At 50.1% G+C, this 23,475-nt stretch overlaps 11 protein-coding genes across 11 annotated transcripts; 6 read left to right on the plus strand and 5 right to left on the minus strand.

The window, feature by feature from the left end:
- Window positions 1–331: 331 nt before the first annotated feature.
- On the plus strand, window positions 332–544 carry ASPBRDRAFT_42433 (uncharacterized protein; the record flags this gene model as incomplete). The annotated part of the gene is made up of 1 exon (XM_067624805.1): window positions 332–544. A coding segment is annotated over one exon (213 nt), but the record flags the coding sequence as incomplete, so codon positions are not given.
- Window positions 545–1,963: 1,419 nt separating this feature from the next.
- Window positions 1,964–3,990, minus strand: ASPBRDRAFT_176115 (cytochrome P450). Its single transcript, XM_067619824.1, has 3 exons — window positions 3,442–3,990; window positions 2,338–3,380; window positions 1,964–2,282 (listed from the first exon to the last, which is right to left on the minus strand). The coding sequence occupies exons 1-3, from the start codon at window positions 3,750–3,752 to the stop codon at window positions 2,137–2,139; spliced, it is 1,500 nt and encodes a 499-aa protein (XP_067479959.1). The 5' UTR covers window positions 3,753–3,990; the 3' UTR covers window positions 1,964–2,136.
- A 150-nt stretch (window positions 3,991–4,140) lies between these two features.
- ASPBRDRAFT_42436 (uncharacterized protein) lies at window positions 4,141–7,794 on the plus strand. Its single transcript, XM_067624806.1, has 3 exons — window positions 4,141–4,600; window positions 4,669–7,165; window positions 7,242–7,794. Exons 1-3 carry the CDS (start codon window positions 4,352–4,354, stop codon window positions 7,586–7,588), a joined length of 3,093 nt encoding a protein of 1,030 aa, XP_067479960.1. The 5' UTR covers window positions 4,141–4,351; the 3' UTR covers window positions 7,589–7,794.
- Window positions 7,795–7,911: 117 nt separating this feature from the next.
- On the minus strand, window positions 7,912–9,503 carry ASPBRDRAFT_65046 (uncharacterized protein; the record flags this gene model as incomplete). Its single annotated transcript, XM_067628506.1, has 6 exons — window positions 7,912–8,218; window positions 8,281–8,443; window positions 8,498–8,662; window positions 8,690–8,844; window positions 8,933–9,267; window positions 9,319–9,503. The coding sequence occupies 6 exons, from the start codon at window positions 9,501–9,503 to the stop codon at window positions 8,052–8,054; spliced, it is 1,170 nt and encodes a 389-aa protein (XP_067479961.1). The 3' UTR covers window positions 7,912–8,051.
- Window positions 9,504–9,904: 401 nt separating this feature from the next.
- On the minus strand, window positions 9,905–11,148 carry ASPBRDRAFT_42438 (exosome non-catalytic core subunit RRP40). Its single transcript, XM_067624807.1, has one exon. It carries the CDS (start codon window positions 10,988–10,990, stop codon window positions 10,151–10,153), a length of 840 nt encoding a protein of 279 aa, XP_067479962.1. The 5' UTR covers window positions 10,991–11,148; the 3' UTR covers window positions 9,905–10,150.
- A 391-nt stretch (window positions 11,149–11,539) lies between these two features.
- ASPBRDRAFT_123590 (ribosome-associated complex protein SSZ1) lies at window positions 11,540–13,517 on the plus strand (the record flags this gene model as incomplete). The annotated part of the gene is made up of 5 exons (XM_067617615.1): window positions 11,540–11,629; window positions 11,735–11,771; window positions 11,836–11,962; window positions 12,018–12,789; window positions 12,843–13,517. The coding sequence occupies 5 exons, from the start codon at window positions 11,540–11,542 to the stop codon at window positions 13,515–13,517; spliced, it is 1,701 nt and encodes a 566-aa protein (XP_067479963.1).
- Window positions 13,518–14,842: 1,325 nt separating this feature from the next.
- ASPBRDRAFT_123856 (SUR7/PalI family protein) lies at window positions 14,843–15,625 on the minus strand (the record flags this gene model as incomplete). The annotated part of the gene is made up of 3 exons (XM_067617642.1): window positions 14,843–15,089; window positions 15,139–15,321; window positions 15,381–15,625. The coding sequence occupies 3 exons, from the start codon at window positions 15,623–15,625 to the stop codon at window positions 14,843–14,845; spliced, it is 675 nt and encodes a 224-aa protein (XP_067479964.1).
- Window positions 15,626–16,572: 947 nt separating this feature from the next.
- On the plus strand, window positions 16,573–17,826 carry ASPBRDRAFT_195392 (uncharacterized protein; the record flags this gene model as incomplete). Its single annotated transcript, XM_067620858.1, has 4 exons — window positions 16,573–16,638; window positions 16,759–16,944; window positions 17,081–17,383; window positions 17,443–17,826. The coding sequence occupies 4 exons, from the start codon at window positions 16,573–16,575 to the stop codon at window positions 17,824–17,826; spliced, it is 939 nt and encodes a 312-aa protein (XP_067479965.1).
- A 304-nt stretch (window positions 17,827–18,130) lies between these two features.
- ASPBRDRAFT_124489 (tRNA methyltransferase RSM22) lies at window positions 18,131–20,713 on the plus strand (the record flags this gene model as incomplete). The annotated part of the gene is made up of 1 exon (XM_067617698.1): window positions 18,131–20,713. The coding sequence occupies one exon, from the start codon at window positions 18,131–18,133 to the stop codon at window positions 20,711–20,713; it is 2,583 nt and encodes an 860-aa protein (XP_067479966.1).
- Window positions 20,714–21,429: 716 nt separating this feature from the next.
- On the minus strand, window positions 21,430–21,993 carry ASPBRDRAFT_195394 (DASH complex subunit SPC19; the record flags this gene model as incomplete). The annotated part of the gene is made up of 2 exons (XM_067620859.1): window positions 21,430–21,810; window positions 21,862–21,993. 2 exons carry the CDS (start codon window positions 21,991–21,993, stop codon window positions 21,430–21,432), a joined length of 513 nt encoding a protein of 170 aa, XP_067479967.1.
- A 244-nt stretch (window positions 21,994–22,237) lies between these two features.
- ASPBRDRAFT_42443 (F1F0 ATP synthase subunit i) lies at window positions 22,238–23,230 on the plus strand. The gene is made up of 4 exons (XM_067624808.1): window positions 22,238–22,324; window positions 22,403–22,432; window positions 22,570–22,620; window positions 22,744–23,230. Exons 1-4 carry the CDS (start codon window positions 22,288–22,290, stop codon window positions 22,797–22,799), a joined length of 174 nt encoding a protein of 57 aa, XP_067479968.1. The 5' UTR covers window positions 22,238–22,287; the 3' UTR covers window positions 22,800–23,230.
- Window positions 23,231–23,475: the final 245 nt, after the last annotated feature.

Consider the following 23,475-nt stretch of genomic DNA (forward strand, 5'->3'; position numbering starts at 1 on the left):
TTGTATGGATTATCATCATGGAGTACAATGTATCACTGCGTCCATATTCGGATTGCTGCATACTCGCGTGCTTTCATAGATCATGCACAAGCAAGGTACGTATCCTCAGGATATTAGTGGCACTCACGAAATCAACGGGGATAGTCACCTCGAGTGCTATATAAACCCCTCTGATCAACGCTCATCATTTGAGATATTATCCATTCAGACAAGAACAGAACAAGAACACTTCAGACATTCCCATTCTCACTTAACAACCCCACCAATCTTCCAAAATGGTAAGAAGAGCACTAGAAACCCTCACAGAGATAATATCTAACTACTGGCTCAGCCTCAATCCACCTCAACCACCCAGGAGAGATCCCAGCCGTGGAAATCCATGCAAGAAGTCCAGAACCTGTTCAAGCCCGAGGTCCCCGCCGCCGCTGATACCAACGCCGAGTCCGACCAGGCTGAGGAAGAGGAGCCTTTGAAGCTGAACTTGCTCCGCGCTCAGTTCAACTCGGCCAGATCCAACATTGCCAATGTGGAGGAGAAGCACTAGCTGTGTTCCGTGTTTATTCGAGGCTGCTGAAGGAAGGAGGAAGGGGTTGTTGGCCTGAGCCATTTGTCATTCCTTTGTATATATGTCGGACACATATGCTGGCTAGCCTGTCCTGGTTCTTAGGATCAATGAATTATTGGTGCACCAAAGATGAAGAACCTTTGCTTCGTAGTAAATAGTCGATATAACAAGTGAAATGTCACGTATTTTCTCGAAACCTTATTGAAAACGGCAGACTTGAACGTAACACTGCCATGATACTACTTCTTCTCTTTGGTGTTCTGCGCTAGTAGCTTGCTTGCTTGCTTGCTTGCTTGCTTGCTTACTTGCAAATTGACTTCCAACGGATTCTTTTAAAACAACAGAGGAGCCAAGATGCTGAAGATTCAGGTAGTACCTAACTACTATAAACATCTAGAAAGATATTCGTATATAATATGTGGATTCATCTGCGCTCTGAAGTTCACAAAAGCCCATTTACTTAAACTCAAAGTCGTATGCTCTATCAATATCATGATGTATGCAATCAGCACAAATATGAGGTATCTCAACACCTTCCAGGAAATCACAGTTATCCCCATGTAAAACCCCCAAACAAACAACAACATCATCCGCCACTACAAATCACTAGCACATCATACCGGCTTACTTTCACTTGCATCCTACCGATATGGCGTTGATCATCTCAAAATGGACATATGCAGCTAGACATAAAGCAAACAAACAACAGATGAGTTCTCATGCATGTACTAACTACGCAGTGGAGATGAACAGGGTTCACCCTCCGCTATCTCCGCTCTAACCCCAAAACACCCCTCTCACTCATAGACCAAGCTGATCCTTTTTGATCTGTGGTACGTAATTTTTTAGTTCTTACATCTCATTCTATTCCAAGTTTTCCACTTCTCATCATTCAACTAGATAGGGATAAATAGATAGATAGATAGGTCCAAAGGAAGAGAATGGGGAGCTGGGACCCCGACGGTCTCCGAACGGAAGGATTACACGGTAACGGAGTGAGTAGTAAGGTTACATCCAACCCCCAGAAGATCATGTATAATAGGCGTTCTTAAGTCAAACGCCTGGAAGACGCTGCAGGGAGGAGAGTTTGCTTATGCACACACTCGTGTGCTCATTTGCTGGATTAGAAGATCCCCCCCCGGAGTTCCGCTATCGATGCTGGTGGGTGTAAAAGTTCTTTGTTTGTTTGTTGTCGTGATGTTCTAGGCCTCTTATCTTGAGGGGTTTGATATGATAAGGAGCTTCTCTGTTTTGTTGATGTGGATGTATTGTATGGAATCATACGTGATACGTATATTCTCACTGGAATAACTAGCTCAGAATAGCTGGATGGTTGATAGGACGTGCTGATTAGCAGAAGGAGTGCTTGGTGTTTCAAAGGGAAAGATGAGTGGAATTATCTGGATGGATTGATGGTTTAGGTAGGTTACCAGTCATCGAATTGTGGTACTTCCAGTTAGAAAGATAGATGTAAACCATGACCTCATATCAGCTACTACTGCATAATTGGCTATAAATTGCACTTATTCAAATTACAAGCTACTACTGTTACGAGGACATCGATGGTCAGACTATGTGAGCCTCCGAAACTTCAGCTGCAGACAACCCGCAACAGGCCCCGCCGAAAAAGCATCCACCTGTTCCACATTGCCTGTAAATCCATCATCCAGATATGTCTCGTAATCCGTATAGACGGTCGCGAGAAGCTCTTTTATTACTGTTTCGCAATTGCACCGTCAGCACGTTCTTCGATGGTAAAGGGGTGGACCTACCACGCATGGAGAAATGAGTCCCTATGCACACCCGCGCGCCGCTTCCAAACGTCCAAATCCACTTCCGCATCTCTGCGACCGTATTCTCGTCTGCTTGAAGCCACCTCCCCGGTCGCCATTCTTCCGGAGACGGAAAGGGGATTGGGTTGAAATGGAGGGCCCAGGCGGAGGAGCTGACGATGGTGCCGCCGGGGACATCAAACTTCCCTGCGAGGCGGCAGCCAGACTCCGGCACAATTCGAGGAAAAGGACCAGGGCAGGGTGCACGGGTTCGCATGGTCTCGGTGACAATGGCATCAAGTATTGGTAGATCTGCAAGGCGATGGGCCAAACTTTGATCGCTACGCTCAGCCAGTGTGAGAAGCTCTTTTCGGAGCGCCCGCTGCCAGTCCGGATATCGTGATAGCTCGTACATGATATACGCTAGCAAGGTTCCCAAGCCGAGGTGGCTTGCCGAAAGATGATCATCACACTCCACAGCGATGAAAGAAGCCATTTCGTTACGCGACATCTTGGGATTGGCGGCCTTGAAAGCATCGTAGAAACTGTCATACAGGCTCGCGGTGGAAGATGGCTTGGTGGGATGCCTCCTGTAGGCATCTGTGATTGCTCGTGTGAGCCACGCTTGCCATCGACCAGTGGCGTCGGGGTTGGGTAGCCTGTTTCCAACCCAGCTTGCAAAATAGCTAAACGGCCAGTACAGTGTAGTCCGCGCGGAGACTATTTTCGACGCAGCTGAGGCCAGCATTGTGAGATCGTTCTCGAAGGCTGGGTCTCGTAGAGTATCAGTCGCGTTCTCGCTGCCAAAGAGCCAGCCTGAAGCTACATCCAGGGTGCAGCATTTAGCCTGCTGGTAGACATCGACAGCGGTACCAGTGCTTGCCCACCCTGCCATCGCTTCTCCAAGGCGACTCGATACGCGGGAAAGAACACTGCCGAGGGTCTGAGAGTTGAGAATGTACGAATTGGAGTAAGGTCGGGAAAGCATACGTTTACGCTCCCTGTGCTCGTCGTTACCTGTCATGGTGACCATATAGCCGACCCTGGACGGTCAGACATTGACTTAAGTCACTGATTCGGAAGTTGGAACGCATCAAAACTTACTGGTCGAACAGTTCATGGTAGAAGGACTCATCTTTGTCGAATTTGCTGCTGTAGATCGTGCGAACCCCGTCATCGATGCAATTCGCACTCAAATCACGGGGTCCCATTCGAATGAGTGGACCGAGGCGTCGATGGAGACGAGTTCGCGTCCGATTCTCCAGATTGCGCCATCTGAGCGACAGCAACCACAGGCGTGAATAGGGGGCGGAGAAATGAGCATTAGGAATGTCATTTAAGCTGGAATTGTTGCGATGGGTCGATGCTATTATCCATGATACGAGAATGGTGAAGCCGACAATCACGGCAAGCATTCTTGAGGAAGGTTGATTCGAACAATGTCAGCAGCGTATTTGTTCGGCAGGCAGCTGGATAGCCACAGCGACTGGTGTCCATCCAGCAGTACTTATGCCTCCACCGTAGATCCGCGTCAAATGCATGTTCGGGATCCGGTATGGAGCCAGCACTTGGTCCATAATGACCATAAAATATGCAGGATGCAGCTTGTAAATCCGGTTGCAGGTCATCCCATTCGGCAATCTGCTGTGCCGTGCCATCCGCGCTACTTTTGAAGGAATCAGAAAGTGGACAAGCGGGGTAAAATACCAGGTTGTGTGAAGTAATGGCGTGGTATTGGTGACTGGTCTTGTATGCAACACTTTGGATCTGCACGTCTGTATAGTTCGTCTACTTCACTTGTGTCGCCCCTTCACACAACCTTCAATCCGCCTCTTCACCGACATCTGTTGCTTCTTTTCTATCTTCTATCTATGGGCTTCAAGATTCGGTCGTCAACGGAACCGCTCAATTACTGAAACAGAGCGTTCAGTTCTAGTCACAACGCATTAATCGTTATTGCACCTGGTCACAAAGAAGGTATCACAGAGAACGTACACTACAAATACGGGCAGCAATGGGGGACGCGTTTCGTGCCAACTTCGTTGAGCTCGTCTCAGACACAATGGAGAAGCCGCTGTTGGATAATCGCTCATATCGAGTGATACGATTGCATAATCAATTGGAAGTTCTTTTGATTCACGATCCTGACACTGATAAAGCTGCCGCTGCTATGGATGTCAACGTGGGTAGCTTCAGCGATCCGGATGATATGCCGGGGACCGCGCACGCAGTAGAACATTTGTGCTTCATGGGCACGAAGAAGGTGAGTGCCGATATACAGACAACTGTAAACTTAATATCGCATTCAGAAATGCTAACGGTCATACCCAGTATCCAGAAGAGATTGAATATGGCACTTATCTAGCCAAATATGGCGGCTACTCCAACGCCTACACGGCCTCAACATCGACTAATTTCTATTTCGAACTATCCGCGAGTTCAACATCCAATAGCCCAGGCTCATCTGCAAATGTAAAGCAACCCACAGTTCCAATTCCCAAAGGCAAAGCTCCTCTCCTTGGAGCTCTCGAACGTTTCTCGCAGTTCTTCAGCCAGCCACTCTTTCTCGCTGATACCCTAGATCGTGAACTGCACGCTGTGGATTCAGAGAATAAGAAAAACCTTCAAAGCGACACATGGCGTCTGGAACAACTGGGCCGCAGCACTTCGAACGATAAGCATCCCGTGCACAAGTTTGCTACCGGCAATTATCAGTGTTTGCGTGAAGAACCGGTGTCGCGGGGCGTCGATATCCGGAAGCGCTTCATCGAGTTTCACGAGGCTCATTATTCGGCGAACCGTATGAAGCTCGTCGTTCTTGGTAGAGAGACATTGCAGGAACTAGAGAGCTGGGTTCAGGAGCTCTTCTCTGATGTACTGAACAAGAACCTGCACCGTCTGAGTTGGGGCAATATACCAGTCTTGGATGAGCCCGAGCTCATGACCCAAATATTTGTTAAACCGGTGACGGAACAAAGACAGTTAAACATTGACTTCACGTACCCCGATGAAGAAGAACTCGTTAGCTCTCATCCCAGTCAATATCTGGAACATCTGATTGGCCATGGGGGCCCTGGTAGCGCTCTTTCTTATCTGAAGCATCTGGGCCTTGCGGACTCTTTAACTGCTGGGGCTTCTGCTCTGTGTCCCGGCACAGCGCTTTTCTGTATTGACATCAGGCTCACTGAAAAGGGCGTTCGTCAATACCAAGAGGTCATAAAGGTTATCTTCCAATACATTGCCATGCTGAAAGAGAACCCACCAGCTGCCTGGTTCTCAGACGAAATAAGCCGCTTGGCTGAGGTGGAGTTCAGGTTCAGGCAAAAAAGCCCTCCATCCCGAACTGTGAGCGGCCTAGCCCAGCTCATGCAGAACCCGTGTATACCACGCAAGCATTTACTCAGTCCGTCTCTCATTCGCAAGTTTGATCCGGAAAACATCCAGCGTGGCCTATTCCATTTACGTCCTGACAATTTTCGATTCTTCCTTGTTGATCGGCAGTTTCCGGGAGACTGGAACGCCAAAGAAAAATGGTATGGGACAGAATACAAGCGCGAAAGAATCCCCAAAGATTTCATACAAGACCTCTGGGCAGCCACACAGGCTCCGATTACAGAGAGACCCTCTAAACTTCATTTACCAGCGGTCAACGAGTTTATTCCGCAACGACTAGAGGTTGAACGCAAGGATGTCACAGAACCAGCTCGGCACCCTACGCTGATTCGCCATGACGACAATGTCCGTCTGTGGTTCAAAAAGGACGATCAGTTCTGGGTACCCAAAGCCAATATCAAGCTCTTTCTTCGGTCCCCTGTGATCTCGCTCACACCCAGGAATGTAGTCATGGCACGTTTGTACGTTGATTTGGTCGAAGACAGTCTCAATGAATACGCCTATAACGCGGATAAGGCCGGTCTGAGCTATACTATATCCAAGAACTCACTGGGACTAATTATAGAGCTAAAGGGTTTCAACGACAAAATGCCAGTGCTTTTAGAAAAGATATTGTTGGAAGTAAGGGACATGAAAATAAAGCAAGAGCTATTCGATGTGGCCAAGGAGAGACTGTGGAAAGCGTTTAAGAACTTTGACTACATTGAGCCGTACCGACAAACTAATGTCCTCTCGCAAATGTTGATGAGCGACAGATTTTGGAGTCCGTTTCAGCTGCTCAATGAGCTTCCAGCAGTGACAGCCGAGGATATACGTATTTTTATTCCCCACCTGCTGCGACAGATGCACATTGAGATTCTCGTTCATGGCAACTTGTATCAAAAAGACGCTCTGAACCTGGCAAAACTTGTGGAGTCAACACTCCAACCATGTCGATTTCCAGAGAACCAATGGCCGTCATGCCGCACGACAGGGCTACCAAGTGGAGCAAACTACCTATACGAGCAGGTACTGAAGAACTCGAATAATGTCAATCATTGTCTCGAGTATATCGTCTCAGTCGGCTCTGTCGTGGATCGTTCGCAACGAGCCAAGCTGCTTCTCCTCTCCCAGATTTCCGCAGAGCCGTGCTTTAGCACGCTGCGCACGAAGGAACAGCTCGGCTATATTGTCAAATCGACTGTAGGCGTCTACGTGACCACCGGCCTATTACAATTCCTTATACAAAGCGAGAAGAATTGCAAGTACCTTGAAGAGCGCTGTGATGCATTCTTGGAGTATTTTGAGCACCACTTGCGCGCGATGACTGACGAGGCGTTCAACGAGCACAAAGTCGGAATTATCAACAAGCTCTTGGAGAAATTGAAGAATTTGGATGAAGAGACGTCGCGCTTTTGGGCCCATATCAAAAGTGGAACGCTTGACTTTGAGCAAGGTACGTTCGCTACTCCCTACTACTCATTGGTGATATCTATTCTCTACATTAACTAAACGATTGACCAAATCTCCAGTCTATCACGACGTCGAACACATTGAACCACTTACAAAGAAAGACGTTCTGGATTTTTTCAACCAGTACATCCATCCCTCTTCTTCAACCCGAGCGAAATTGTCGATACATTGTATTGCACAGGCATCTACTGCAGAAGCTACATCAGTAGACAGTGCCGCTGCCGTGAGGAACCCTGAAACTCAAGACGCTGTAGCTGTGAATGGACATGAGCCTTCAGTATCCAGCGCGAAAATCCCTATCAAGATTGAACATGTCAAGGAATGGAAGGCGAGTCTGCCCCTTTCGCCAGCTGCAACACCAGTGAAGCGCTTAGCCGAATTCGAAGATTTTGGATCGAAGTCATGATGTCCTTTCCCAATCCTTCATTCGACCCTTTACAGATCCAGATTACTTCATTGTTCTCCAGTAGAGAGCGGCCTTTGAGGCTTGATCGTTACCTTTGACTTCCTTGGATAAAGTATCACGGGAAAGCACCCTTTGAGAATGAGATAGAGTTCAACGGCGATGTAAGAGCGCGTCAGTCAGCAATACAACTTTAATAAAATTTATTTTTCTTCACGTAGTAATTGTAGATGCTTGCGTCAAGGACTGTCGATAAAGTTACCTCCGCAAAGTCGAAGGAGCATTCATTATCATACTCAAAGATAGAGCCATAAGCATCATTTGCCGTCATAGATTACCCGCTGCACTACATACCATCACCACAATCTGACATTATCCTACCACGCACGCATTTTCAAATTGCAACCCCAGGTCTGTTCTATGCCAGACTTTTTCGTGTACAAAGACATCATTCCACTAAAGAATCCTACTCCGCATCATACTTTGACCTCAACAAACCAAGTGCCTCTGAGGCCTCCATTCGACTCGACGGCACAAATCTCATCAACTTTCGAATAACCAGAGCAAGGCGAGTAAGGGCCGGGTTCGGCTCCCTCCTATTGAGCCTTCTGTCTAACTCAGACACTTGGTTGTCTTCCAGTCAATTAGCAAACATGCTTGTGTGTATAAAGTATGCACAATGTCTATCTACTCACCTTCTATCAAGTGTAAGTCACGCTTAAAGTTCGACTTCATGCGTTCCCATATAGGCTGCCAGTCCTTCGGCAACTTCCCCACAAACCCAATCATCTGTAAAACCAAGACCTCATCTTCGCCTAAGTATTGGAACGGATATGACCCGAATATGAATGCATGAATCTCATTCTTCTGTCAGACTAAATCGAGCGGACAGGACAAAGCCGGAGCACTTACCATACAACCTGCACGCCACAAATCAACCCGATAGTCAAAGCAATCGGTGAAAATCAGCTCAGGCACCCGCAATTGCCCTGGCTGAGCAAGTACTCTAGGCTCGTTTCCCTGGAGGAACGCCTCTCCGAAGTCAAGAATCCGAAGATCCTCTTCATCTTCATCTATCTAGTTTTCCCATTCGGCGACTTTTACGATCTGTTTCGGTAGGCCTTGGCTCAGCGGCTGGCCGTCAAGACGAACTAGGTCTTCGACCTCTGGTGAACCTAGAACTTCGAAGAGCTCATCTTTCGTTGCATGTGAAGGGTTACTACAGGTGAAGGCGATGTTTCCGCCGCTTATATCTGCCCCTGTGTGAGTTCCTTGATGTTTGGACAGGCGTAATGTACATCACAAGAAGTCGGAGATGATAGGAGGTTAGAGGAGACCATGACTTACCCCCATGTCCCATGCCAGCTTTATGAATGAAGCTAATAGCTTCAAGAAGCTGTTCTGACATCCGAAGGATAATATCCATCTCAAGGGTATCCCCAAAACTATAGTAGTCATCAATGACCTTACCAACCGAAGGACCAAGCAATTCGAATACCAGACATTGATGAGTTCCATTAGGACCCTGATGAATGGAATCATCGAGTAACGAAACAACATATTTCGACGCTGGCCTTCCTTCGCCGTATTCTTGCAAGAATTGCAGACTCTGGAGTTCCCGAGATCTCTGGGAAGTAGTAGCATCTGCGGTCACGATTTTCAGCGAAACCCATTGTTCTCTCCTGTTCATATGTCAATGAAAGTCGAACTCGATTCATTTGCAGTTCACTCACTCTCGATCATTCGCAAGCCACACGGTTGAAAAGCCTCCCCATCCTAATTTATGCTGTATTTCGTAGCGACCGTTCTTGAAAGTATCGCCAAGGCACACTGGATGGTATCCACCAGGTCGATACTTTGATAAACGCTCCTGATTGTAGAGGAGGTCACTTTGCTCATACACGGACAAGTTCTCCATGATTGAAGTATGGTGATGAAAGAAGAAGAATCCAGATTGAACTTGGTGTTGGATGGCAGTGGTTCTCATGGATTAAGCGCCTACCAAGGCGTGATCATCTAACCAGGTTCAAGTACTAGTCTACGAGGAAGAGCAATAAGTCGACCCTTGGTGACAAAAGGTCTGCATCACTGTTTCAAAGGGAGCCAAACAATGAAGGTCAATGAGTGAGAATGATGGAATGATTCAGTCCACATGTTGCACAATTATGCACCAAATGGTAATTGTTGGTATACAGCAAGGGTGGCATCCTTGCCTCTGACTGCTTGAACGCGAAGCTGCATTGAGCGGTCTGCATCTCATAGGTACGGGTGGTCTATCCATTGAAGAAGCTTGAATGTGCAGTTTGACCAGGATTTGCCGTCTACTACTGAGGTAGTAAATGAAGTCTAATTGCAAAACACTATTGAGATATATGATCCACCAGGGAACTGGGGCTTATAATGCAGCAATGACTCGCCACTATGAACTTGTCATGTAGACCTTTATCTCCTGCCTGCACTGGGCGACACCCCAATGTATGTACAATTGACGCCTACGACACTCACGACGACTGTTAAACAATGCATGGTATATCATACGATCAATCATTAAGAGACAAAGCACATCTATACCTCGATCTTCATCTCCCGCAATATCCTCGACACCAATTTCTTCTGATCCGCCGGTCCCAGATCATGCTCATCAATCGTAGTCAAACACCGCCCAACAGCCACCGTCGCCTTGACCGAAGTTTCACCTCCACTAGAACAGTCCACCCAGACTTTACCATTCCTTCCCACGGCGATCTCAAAGCCGCCCGACTTCTCCAGCTTCTTGCCCAGTTCGTCCAACACCACCAGCCCCGCCACACCTTCCTGTGAATCCGAAGATGATGAGCTCGCCCTCATCAACCTAGCGGCCATACCAGTAGAGACATCAAACACCATTCCACCATTCAATTGACCGAGACCTCCGGGTTCAGCCTTGCCCGTCGCAGGGTTCACACAGGCCAATTCCACCTCCGCGCCCGCACCCAGGCCGACCGAGAGCACACGCGCATAAACCAGATCGCCTTGTTTCAGCATCGGCCGGGTCTTCTTCGTCGCGCCTTCAAAGGAGAGTTGTCCCAGCACCGCATGAGGCGCTTGCGGAGTGATCATGCAGTGGAAGTAGTCCACGCTGGAGTGGTGGACCTGCGCGATGACCAGGTCATTGGTGGTAGGGATGTAGCGGCGATTCGGAGTGGAGAGTATCGATACAGCATTCCGTTTGGTATCTGTGGAGAGGATGCCGGCTTGCGTGGCTGTGAGGACATGGCTGGGGGAGGACGATGCTTGAGGGGAAGAAGAGGGCGGTTGCGAAAGTAGACGGAGACCGGGCCCTAGTCTCAATGGCGCGGAATTGGTGGATGGGAGGTATTCTGATGGGATCTCATCCCCGGGGAGGAGAACCAAAGGAGATGACATGTTTATTGTGTGTTTACCACTGGGGCCTGCAGTGGTATTTGGGGGGCAGAAAAGCGTGGAGATTCACGAATGCTGAAGTGGTTGACCGCGACGGGCAAAAAGAAGCGCAAATCCAAGGCCTTATCGGATTGTGCTTATCGCCACGTGATACAGTTCAATCTTGAAGAGAATGGTGGCAGGCGTCAAATAGAGGTCGACGAGGGAGCCTTGCAGGATACACTTGCGGTAACGTTATGAAACTTAATCAGTGATCTTTTTATTCCTTCGAGGGATGAATTGAAGTACTGTATTTTCAAGGGGCTCCAAACAACGGGATAGTTATACTAGTTACTGCGACTGCAGCTGCACCGCCACACCTCCTATCGATAAGCACCAGCCACAGCTGCCCGCCAATTGCAAACCAGCCAAAATTTTTTTCCTTCGAGGCAAAATGAAGCGCGGCGGTTCGAGAAGCAGCAGCCCGACTTACTTTGACTTGATTTCCTCCTCCTCCTCTTCTTCTCTTCTCCCCCCATTCCTCTTCATCTTTTCCCACATCACACCGTCAAGATGAGCTCCGAAACTAACGGCACCGCTGAGAGATTCGCCATCGGTATCTCCTTTGGCAACTCCTCCAGCTCCATTGCCCGCATCAACGCTGTATGTGAATTTTGTACCCTTCCCATGCGGATGCCCGCCCCATTGGGACTTTCCACCACCGCTGTGCAAAGTTGCGACAGACCGCTAACTTGACTCGGATTACAGGAAGGCAAGGCTGAGGTTATTGCCAACGAGGAGGGAGGTATGTAAATATCATTTTGTCCCTCTAAAAGTCTTTTCGAACGCTTCGACTTACCCATCACCAGACCGTCAAATCCCTACCGTCCTCTCCTACATTGATGGCGAGGAGTACCACGGTACTCAGGCTAAGGCCCAGCTTATCCGCAACTCCAAGAACACCGTTGCCTACTTCAGAGATTACCTTGGCAAGGAGTATGTCAACTCGTCCCGATGACAGCCAGGCACACATGCTGACGGACTTCTACAGCTTCAAGTCGATAGACCCCACTCCCTGCCACAACTCGGCCCACCCTCAACAGAGCGACTCGACCGTCGCTTTCTCCATCTGCGATACCACCAGCGAGACCCCCAACACTGTCACCGTCTCCGAGATCACAACCCGCCATCTTCGCCGTCTGAAGCAGTCGGCCGCTGATTTCCTTGGAAAGGAGGTCAACGCCGCTGTTATCACTGTCCCCACCGACTTCAAGGATTCTCAGCGTGAGGCTTTGATCGCCGCCGCCAATGCTGCTGGTCTCGAGGTCCTGCAGCTCATCCACGAGCCCGTTGCTGCTGTTCTTGCCTACGATGCCCGTCCGGAGGCTGTTGTGACCGACAAGCTGGTCGTTGTCGCTGACCTTGGTGGCACTCGCTCCGATGCCGCCGTTGTTGCTTGCCGTGGTGGCATGTACACCATCCTTGCCACTGCTCACGACTACGAGCTGGGCGGTGCTCAGTTGGACAAGATCATCATCGACCACTTCGCCAAGGAATTCATGAAGAAGCACAAGACCGACCCCCGCGAGGACGCTCGTGGTTTGGCCAAGCTGAAGCTGGAGGGTGAGGCTACCAGAAAGGCTCTCAGTCTCGGTACCAACGCCACTCTGAGCATTGAGTCCCTGGCTGACGGCATCGACTACGGTTCTACTGTCAACCGTACCCGCTACGAGCTGCTCTCCGGCAAGGTGTTCGCTCAGTTCACCGGCCTGATCGACCAGGTTGTCAAGAAGGCTGGTCTCGATGTCCTGGACATTGACGAGGTTCGTACCGTTATAACTTATTGTTGCTTGCCGTCCAATTCTAACTGTCGCAGGTTATCTTCGCTGGTGGTACTTCCCACACCCCCAAGATCGCCCAGTTGGCCCGCAACATCTTCCCCGAGAAGACCACCATCCTCGCCCCCTCCACCTTCATTGGCGCTATCAACCCCTCTGAGTTGGCCCCCAGAGGTGCCGCTATCCAGGCTTCCCTGATCCAGGAGTTCGACAAGGAGGACATCGAGCAGTCCATCCACCCCATGGTTACCGCTACCCCTCACCTCCAGAACGCCATCGGTGTCGAGTTCACCTCCGGCGAGGCCGTTGAATTCAAGCCTCTCCTCAACACCGAGACTGCTCTCCCCGCTCGTCGTCTTGCGCAGTTCTCTGTCCCCAAGGAGGGCGGTGATGTCTTCGTCCGTGTCTGCGAGGGTGTCCGTGAGATCAAGGTTACCAAGCCCGAGCCCAAGCCCAAGGAGGAGAAGCCCAAGACCGAAGAGGATGAGGATGACTCTGACTTTGACTCCGATGAGGAGGAAGAGGAGGAGATCCGTGAGATCGTCTGGAAGACCGAGAAGCCCATTGCTGAGCTGGCCGTCAAGGGCGTCAAGGCTGGCAGCAAGGTTGAGCTGATGATTCACGTCAACGCTGACCTTGGTCTGCAGATCACGGCCAAGGAAGTTGGCGGTCAAAGTGCCGTCCGCGGTGCCGTTGAGGCTCCCAAGGCCTAGATCTCCTATTAACGTATAATTTTCTTGCTCATATATCTTTGAACATCTCAAGACTTATAACGATGCTTTTCCTTCTATGAATCGATCTAGAATTTTATAACCTGATCTGTTTGAACGCTCTCTGTGACTCCTGTGGCTGCTTTGCAATTAACCTTGCATTCATTGTGTGCATCGGGCAGGGTTCAGGGAAGCTGTTCTGAGTTCTGTCTTGCCATGACTTATTGATGATGATGTATCGATGAAGGCTCCTCAAAAGTATATAGAGCTGTTTTGAAGCACAATAGAAAGCCGATAGGTTTCTAGACCACTCCAGCATTTTTAGACCAGGCATGGCGCCGATGATGTGCCGTAGGCTTTCACCATTACTCTGTAGGGCATGTTTCTTCATTTTAGGATCCTGAAGAAGTTATGCCGCAAGCACATAACCGCGCACACACACACACAAAGAGAGAGAGAGTGACTTAGCATATATTCAATGAAACTATTGAGACCAAACCAATGCTGAATAGATGCTCGAAGATAGAACATATGTCAGTAATGCAAGACACAAGTCACAAATCGCACAAATCTATCCACTTTGCGCAATCGTTGTTAGAGACCATTATATATAGTTGTTCTCTTTATGCATGTAGCCCGAATATCCGATTAATTCTTTTCCCCTCGGTGTCATATACTAATCATTCTCTGCAAGTGATGTGCTGCTTATGACTTTTAAGGCAAATAACTTCATGGTGATAGGTGATTGGTGTTTGGTGATTGGTGGGTTGGAGTATTTGTGCTGTTTCATCAATATTACCTGTCATTCGGCATTCAATAGTATATAGATACTATAGAATGCGGTGGCACCTGACTACTAGGTCAATGTAACATAACTTGAAGTAAATGATGGATGTTACAAACAGTACTATATTTTGCAAGTCTTCAGGCATCAAATTCATTCTTTTTCTGATAAATTGTATTACAATTAAGGGCGGGTAGATATAAAGTAGCAGAGACAGTATAATACATGAAAATGGCCGAGTAAACAGACAGACATTCATCATCCAAAAAACATTAATGTTGACATGCGCGGATAAGCCGAGCCCAGTTGTTCGCACAGGAAGGTGTCTCGCTCCTCAACTTGTAAAGCGCAAAGTCATTAAAACAATCAGATCCATAATCCGGTACACGCACCCACTGGTTTTGATGGGGCGGTTGTTGAGGCTTGCAGCCGATAGGTGAACAGTTGACGAGAGGCCGTTGTACTATAGTCGGTATTGACGAGGTACTATAGCTCCTTTCTTTCATTTCCTGAAAATCACCAGAAAAACGAGATTATGTCGGATTTATGGTGCAGTCTCCTTGTTGCTTCGTACGCTGTTTGAGCGTGCAGACGAGAAGAAACCGCGCCGACGGTGCTCACGGCCACTGTATCCCTTCTCTTTGCGCCCCACAGCACCACCCATGCAGTAGAATATGCATGCAAGCATCAAGCAAGCCACAGCGGTCCACATAAAAGCGAAAGCCTTGACACCCACGCTGGCTCTCTGGCCATTGGCGTTGAACTTGTTGCGGCCCTGGACGTAGACGGCACTGACAGGGGTTAGTGAGGTCCATTGTTACATTCCTGTAATAAACTTACGTGATGAGGCAAGTCGTAATGATCTGGAACACCAAGGAGATATAAGCCATCAGCGAAGACACATAGCTTCCAATGCGCGTGCACATTGCCAGGAACCCAGTGAACAGCGACACCACGCCAAAGAAGAGCGCAATGATGAGGAAGGGGAACGAGAACCGAGACGTCAGGAAGTAGTGGTTCGTTCTGGGCACGTTAGATTGCGATCGTATTATGGGAGAGTTGGCAATGGATGTCTTGCTTACCCAATGAAAGCAGAGGGGATGTTCTGAGTGGTGTCAAAGTTGCGATGGCTCGGAGGATCGAACGGGAAGTCTGGGAACGACGATCCGCATTGATTCTTTCCATTCGCCGTCACTGCGCATATCTCCCAGAACGTCCAGCGAGATAAAGACGGGGCGCCTGGGATATTGCTTGTGTCGACCTGCAGGAAGAAGATTTCGTTGAGGGGCCGCGAATTTCTCGCTCCGCCCAACAAAGTCAGGAACATCAACAGAAGAGCACCGGCCGTGAAGAACAGGCCTAGGAAGCCCATTGCAACTCCTAGAGTACGAATAGTGTCAGTTTAGTTGCTGTGCGACGCAGCCGGAATCCGTCCTGCAGGGTAGATACTCACTGCTGAGAGCCATTGTAACGGTAATTGATAGTGATTTTCGGAGCTCGCTATTCAGTTGATGGTTGAAAGAGTCCCCAGCTCAAGCTATGTTATTGATTGCGACAGGTATCTATGTATCATTCGAGGGAGAGATGCACGACCCTATAGATGAGGGAGAAGAAACAAGAACAGACGAAGGATCGAAAGGGTCTGCGAGGGAGTGGATATCCGGGAGAGCCGGTGGAGGGACGTGGGAGGGGGGGAAATAAAGTACCAGGGGAGCCATAGTAGTGATATAATGATGAGGGTGACCGTTCAACAATGAGCGTAACTGCGAATCAATGTTTTCTTTGGATCGACGAGGCACAAACTGGCCGGCCATGACGGCGTCGACGTCATGGTTGCAGCAGGCCCCGCTAACTGTCCTCGGCTAGTCTAAACCTTAGCGCCACACTAGTCCTGTTCGGGATAAGGCTGCCTGAAGGCCTGGGCGCTGAGGCCCATACTTTCTCGTCCATGACGTTGTCGAACTGTCGAACTTCGCTCTTCCGCTGCAACTTTCGTCCTCTGAACAGACGTTGCACCACCCAGCACCCATCGATTGAGTTGGGTACCCGCCTTTGCTCCTCTCGGATCGACGTGGATCACACGAAAGCCAATGCGGATTTTTTCTTCTGTCGACTTCGTCACCAGACCCTGAAGACAAACCCTGCTGCCTACCGTGTCCTGCCCACACCCCCATACCTCCCTTCCCTACCGATCCATTGACCAACTGTCGGGCTAAAGGTACAATCATCCGATCTCCCGAGGGTCGCAACTAACCCGCTGGGTCAATTCTTACAATGGCTACTTGGGCTTACCCGCCTCTACCCCCAGAGCGCCTAGAACAGGAAGTCGACTCCGCGTTGGTATGCCCTGTTTTGCTTCCCTCGTCCCCGGAGAACCTCAAAATTTGAGCCTGCCCGATGGCGCGCATGCATCATCGATAAGGCATGGACGATATTAACTTTCTTTACCAACTAATATAGGCGAAAGAGCTAGAATGGCTATTACGTTCGCTGCAAGACTCCCTTACCTCGTTACGAGAGGGCCTCCATGAATGCGCAGCCCTATTGGCGCCCAAAGAGCCGGGATCAACACTCGTCCTCTCATCTCTACGGTCTGAAAATGTGAAAGGCTTTGTGACTCGGGTTGGGACGAAGATCGTGAAAGGCGTATGTTTTCACCATCCACGCTTATTGCTTACTATGCAGCCCAATGTTCTGGACCCGCATTCTTTGCGCGCTTTGGCCGTTGCTTATCACGACGTAGCGTCTTCAAGGTTAATGCTGATCGAGCCTACCACTATAGGACATCCAACTACGTCTTAGTTCCCTAGCCTCGCGGGGCTCAGCCACCACCCGCCTGTGTCTGGCGAATACCCCTACAACACCCGAGCTCATCTTAAGTCAGTTAGTATCGGTCAGAAACCTAGTCAACCAAAGTCTCGATATTGTCGATGTAAGCACTTGGACTGGTGACCCGCTCAACGCCGGCTTCATCTACAGCCAACTACACCTTCTCCGCGAGACGATCAGTGAAGCGCGGCAGATGTTGAAGGGCGAGAGTGATAAGGTCAGAGGCAAGTGGTGGGAAACAAGTGCGCAAGAGGAGGTAAGTGGCTATGTTGTTGCTCTCATCATTCTAGGCCATGGGCTGAACTGTAGTCGTAGATGTTTGACCCTCCGCTACCCGCATACTTGTCGTTCCATCTATCCATTGCGGATTCGGCTCTGGTCCTATATCTGAGGACGCTGGAATCTAACACCCCCATTCACACGCCAACCGCATTTGCGACTGATATTTCTCTCACCGGGTTCAATCTGCGGGATCGGTTGTTTGGCAGCCGCCATCGGCCTCACGACGAGGCAGGCGATGTCTTTACCTGGAAAGGGGATGAAGTTAAGGTGAAGGAAAAGATCCGCGTAGAGAGCCAGGACCCTAGCCTAATGGCTGTGATGGCTAAACTAACCGCTCTGGAGCACGAAGTGATGAAGTGGATATCAGCCCTCAAGGTGCTCATGGGCAACGAAGATACGGACAGCGAGTCTCAGTAAGGTAGTATATGCATCTTTGTAAATAACGTCTATTGATATGCATCCACCATTCTATCCCACTGCTTGTGGTCGTTGATGCATGCGCAACTCCATCCTGAAAGTCTTTCTGGATCCCTGAGGCCGCAATTGGGTCTAGATGATTATGTAATGCTCTGTTCATCGAGCAGCCAATAGGGGCTGCGGAATTTCTGATGGACATGCGGCTTGGCGCAAGTTTTCCTGGCAAAAGCTATCCAGTGGCAAGTCCATTTCTTCCAGGTACAAGCTCCTGATATTTGCATCTCGAGTCGTGGAAGGGTTGAGGATGTTGTCAAGATCTCCGGCAGTCAAGGCGACCCAATCCAATCCCCATGGCCTTTTACGTCCGGCCGTATCCAGGTCGCCGCAGACCGGTTCGCAGCCACTCCGCCGCGGAGCTGCGAGCTTCATAGCTGGGTCCCCCAGAACCTCGATTGCCCGCAAAGCGTCCCCATCGACCCTGCACTTGGAATCTCTACTCAGGGAGGCTACCTACGCTCGTTCTCAACCATGGCTGCACGGGCGGAGACATTCATCGTCCACGACACCGACGGAGACCGATCCCGACGCGGAGAAGAAGGATACCATCTACGCCTTGGTTGACAAGATCAACGAAACGGATCTAGAGATGGCTGAGCTTATGCACGAACTAGACCTTTTAGACGATCACGAGAAAGCGCTTAACCCCGAAGGCCTCGATTTCGATTATGCTTTGAGTCAGACGATCGGTCACCGGGATGAAGAAACCTTGGATGCGCGGGTGCGACAAGCGAGACAGGAGTTTGGTGAATATCTTCCGGAGGGGCTCTTGAATGATAGAGAGACTCAGCTATATACTCGGTTGTACGGCGAGCCTGTCTATCTTTCGCAAGAATCTGAGTTGGATCTGGTGGAAGAAGGAGAAGAGATAGACCCGGACAGACTGTACCGTGAAGATGGTGAAGGCGGCTGGGAAGAAGTCGAGATGGATGCGTCGGAGGCACACGATGAACCTCCGTTGGTCTATGATATGGAAGCTCCACCGTCAATCGAGGAAACGATCGCGATGCAACGGACGAGGGAAGTCGCTGAGCAGCTGGGCGGAGAGATTATGCTCGAGCAGTTCGAGGACGAAGCAGCAGCAGACTCGGCTCCCAAATTCCATCCTCTAACAACGATGGGGAAGTTTTCCACCGATCCTAGCACTATATTCATACCAAAGGATAGCGTGACGGGCCCTATCTCTGTCATTCTGTCGGACTTTTCGAACAAGCACATCGCAGACACCGCCCATCGCACACTTGGCGGCCAATACCTTCCTTATTCCACCACTACCCCACCCCTACGCTTGCAAGCTCCTCAGCAGCCGATTCCGCTAGAAGCGTCCCAGCGGTACATGAGCGAGATGGAAGCCAATGTCTTCCTTGCTGCTCTCTACCCCGGCATGTATGCGTCTGTCCTGAGTGTCCTGGTGGAAGTCCGGAAACGCTTGGGTACGGACTGGATCCGGAATCTGATGACACAGGAAGGCGGGCCCCATGTCCTCGATGTCAGCGCTGGCGGTGCAGGTGTCTTGGCGTGGAGAGACATTCTTCGTGCGGAGTGGGAAGCCATGACACCAGAGCAACGCCCAGAGGACCCCAATCCCGTGGGCCGGTCAACGGTTGTTACTGGATCCGACACTCTTCGTCTCCGTGCCAGCGCGATGCTCGAAGACACTAGCTTCCTCCCGCGGCTGCCTGACTACGTCCATGTCCGCGAGAAGCCAACCTTGCAGGACGAGCGGGCTCCGCCGAAGCGGAAACAGTACGACATCATCATCGCCCCTCACTCCTTGCTCGGAATCGAGGAAGAATTTCTCCGGAAGGAACATGTACAGAATCTATGGAACCTCCTGAACCCCAACGGGGGTGTTCTGATTCTCCTCGAGAAGGGACACCAAAAGGGCTTTGAAGCCGTTGCCGGAGCGCGTGACATGCTCCTGAAGCGATTTATCTCCAGCCCCGGATCCACCAGATATGAAAATCTGACCGACTCGCCTGAAGAAGAGACATTCATCGAGAAAGAAGCCGGCATGATAGTCGCTCCCTGCACCAACCATAATAAATGCCCCATGTACCAAATCCCGGGCCATGCCAAGGGCCGTAGAGATTACTGTCACTTCCAACAACGGTACATCCGCCCAGGCTTCCTCCAACGCATCATCGGCGCCAAGGACCGCAACCACGAAGATCTGAAATTCAGTTACATCGCCGTCCAGCGCGGTGTTGACCGTCGTGTCGAGGACAACATCATCCAGGGCAACGAAGCCGCAGATGCAGCCTTTGACGGGTACGAAGACGCAGTCGAGATGCCAAAGCAGGAAGCCGAAACATCTCTTGACGAAGCTGTCGCATCCGAAACTCAACCTACACCTACTACGGAGCAACAGGAGACAGGAGGAGTCAACTTCCTCTCCCTGCCACGTATCGTCTACCAACCCATGAAACGCCGCGGACACGTCATCTTCGACCTTTGCACGCCGGCCGGCAAGATCGAGCGCTGGACTGTTCCTCGGTCGTTCAGTCGGCAAGCGTACAAGGATGCGCGCAAGTCCCAGTGGGGAGACTTATGGGCTCTTGGCGCGAAGACTCGTGTTGCGAGATCCCTGAGACTCGGTGACAAGCATGGTGAGGGTAGGAAGGAACGACTCGCTCGGCGGGCCGCTGAGAAGCAGGAGATGGAAGAAGAGGGAGAGGATGCATTGGAAGAAGGTATGGAGGCTACCAGCATCATGCCTGACATTCAGACTCCCCTTAAGAAAAAGGGCCAGAAGATACCCAGCTGGGAGAAGCAGCAGCTTAAGAAGAAGCGCAGACAGGCTTTGAAGCAGGTGAGACCTTCGGCCTAAGAATATTGGGTTGTTTCGTCTTTCGGGTATCTGTATTGGAGTCAAAAGTGGCGCATAAAGAGGGTTTGGATTGCTTCCTGGCTAGGAGCATTGTTTGTGGGTTGGGGAAGGTCATTGTATTATATTCCTGTACGATATATGACATGTAGTATAGACCATAGCTATTGGTTGTAAAGGACTTCTTCACTCAATGGCACAATCTCCATTATTCATTTCATCATGTGCATGAACAGCGGTCGTAGCGTACTGGGGAGCAGCTCTGGAGCTCTGGAATTGCCCCAGACTTCTATAGATGAGCGTTTAACTTGCACACCCAATCTTCCCAGCATGGTTCTCCAGCTCATAACACCCTCCGCTGATAGTGGTGGGAGCGCGGTGGCTATAGCTCCGCCGGTGGTCCTCCTAACACAGAGATCCAGCAGTTTCAATATGCAGTGCCGATCTGCAGAAACAGTGATAGCTCGAGTACGGCCACTTGTGGGTGGATATACGGCCGCACAACACGCAGCCCCGAGCCGTACTCTGCCTGATGTAGCGTACCCTCTTCTGGCTATGGAATCAGTCCCGTAGCCACATGCCATAGTATCCTTAGCCGTATCCTCATTCCTCCGCTCCCCCGCATTGGCAGTATCAGCCCATGGAGGGTGCTAAGGTACCCATATCATTCCAGTCGTCAAAAGACTCGCAGCAAGCATCTCCATCTTCCATTCCGAGCTCTAGTGAAACGCCATACTCTTCCTCAACTGCCTCTCCCTCTGCGTACTCTGCAGCTCCAACCTCTCAACTGCATACTGCAACCGTTCCTTCTTCTGCATCAGTCGCTTCAGCTCCGCCGCCTTCGCAGCCTTGCCTGAAGCGCCCGCACTCTGTAGTCGATCACTATAAGCGCTACGCATCCTCGAAGGCTGTCGACTCTCATTCGAGTACATTCTCCCCTCTTGCAGCTCGCATTTGGCTCTCAGCCCTTGTTCTCGCCGCGAGAGTTTCTCCACATGGTTCGACGCTAGTGAAAGCAGGTGTGCGATGCTTGGGGTGATTTCGTCAAGGAGGGATTGTTGGGCTTCGCGCAGGGTGGGTTCAGGGAGGAGTTCGAAGTGCTATTGGGGTTAGATTGGGAGTATGACTTCTGGGAGAAGGGGGGCACGTACTCTGGTTGTTTGCAAGACCTTGCATAGTCGGGGAAAGTCGCTAATGCCGGAGTCGAGGGTGGAGATGGAGGAGTCGAGAAGTTCGAGGGAGGATTGGAGAGATGAAACGGAGGCTTGGAGGTGGTCTGCCATTGTGGTTGTGTTGAAATGGAATTTCGAGTATTAATTTTTCTGGAAGACGACTGTTGTATATTGTCTGTTTATTCGTTATCGTGATTGTTGATTGTTTACTGCGGAGGGGCGATACGGCAGCAGTAAAAGCGGCGCGGCAATTCCTTCCCGAAGCGTTAAAGCGGCCGGGGAATCGGACATCCGGACAAACCTCGTTGTACCCGCTCTCGTCTCGTCGCTCCTTCACCAGCTGCTCCAACTCCCGTCTTTCCTCCAAACCCAGCACTTCGCTTTCAATCAAACGATCTGCCCACCATGTCTCTCCTCGGAAAGAAGTTCCCCACCCCCGTTGGTACGTTTGCTGTGGTCCTGGCGCGCCCATGTTGGGTCAAGAGATGAGAACATGAACTGACCTGCTTTGCTCGTTTAGCCAAGCCTCTGGGCCCCTTCTTCGCTGCCGGTACGCATGCACACTTATCACCTTGTTGAGTTGGCTTTTGTCTAGCCTGGATAGCTACGCGGATATGGCGGAATAGCTCCATTGAAGCACGTTGGAAGAGGGGTAATAGCGGCTTTCTAACGGTGTTTCAATTACAGGTCTGGTCATCCTCTACGGCGTCAACTCTTTCGCCAACGTCATGATGTCGAGTAAGTGAACCTGCCACGACATTCTTCAAAATCAGCACGTCGTCAAGCGTCCGCTTGAATCCAACATCGAGACTTGCTCCCTTGATTCAACTGAATACGCTAACCTCGGTTGTTACACTTTAGCCGCCGAGTTCAAGAACGACCCCCGCAACCCCAACCTCAAGAACCAGAAGCATTAAATTAGCTCTGGATGAAATTCCGAGCACGCGGACATGGCGGATGAATGCGTGGCTGTTGTGGGCGGTTGAAGAGCTCCGGTTGCTGCGGGTTCGCCGGTCATTCGAGTTTGCGGGCATTTACTGTGTATAAGCTTATAGAAGATACCGTCATACGACATTTGGCGAATTGACATGTTGTATACCTACTGCTTCCTTGGGGGTGATGTACTGATTGGGTGTGCCGGATTGGATGGGATCGCCGGATTGCTGGTTCGTAGGCCCAGGTGGACATGAGAAGGATGGGAACTTGTAACTGTTTGTATAGGCATAGTGTGGCTTGCTGCAGTTCGTATATGTGCACTCAGCAGTGGGCATGTATATTGGTCTGCTAGCTTTGGGGGGCGGCGGATATACATAGGGTAATGAAGAACACTCGATATGCTTATGGCGCGCATTCACTGAAGCTGAGTTCCATTGCTGCAATGTAAAGAAAACGTCTATTACCATCCATCCTGTCTCTATGACAATATATAGACAGTTTCGAAGTACGCCTAGAATTTGATAGTGCGCATAGGTTGCACGCTCATGATATAAAAACCAATAATTCGTTCCACTGCCATCCAATAACGAGCAGACAATTCAAGAAGAATACATCATAGATAGTACATCATAATTCAAAGTATCCAACTCTCCGATA

The sequence above is a fragment of the Aspergillus brasiliensis genome (genome assembly GCF_001889945.1).
Source record: "Aspergillus brasiliensis CBS 101740 unplaced genomic scaffold ASPBRscaffold_5, whole genome shotgun sequence".
Classification (NCBI taxonomy): domain Eukaryota; kingdom Fungi; phylum Ascomycota; class Eurotiomycetes; order Eurotiales; family Aspergillaceae; genus Aspergillus; species Aspergillus brasiliensis.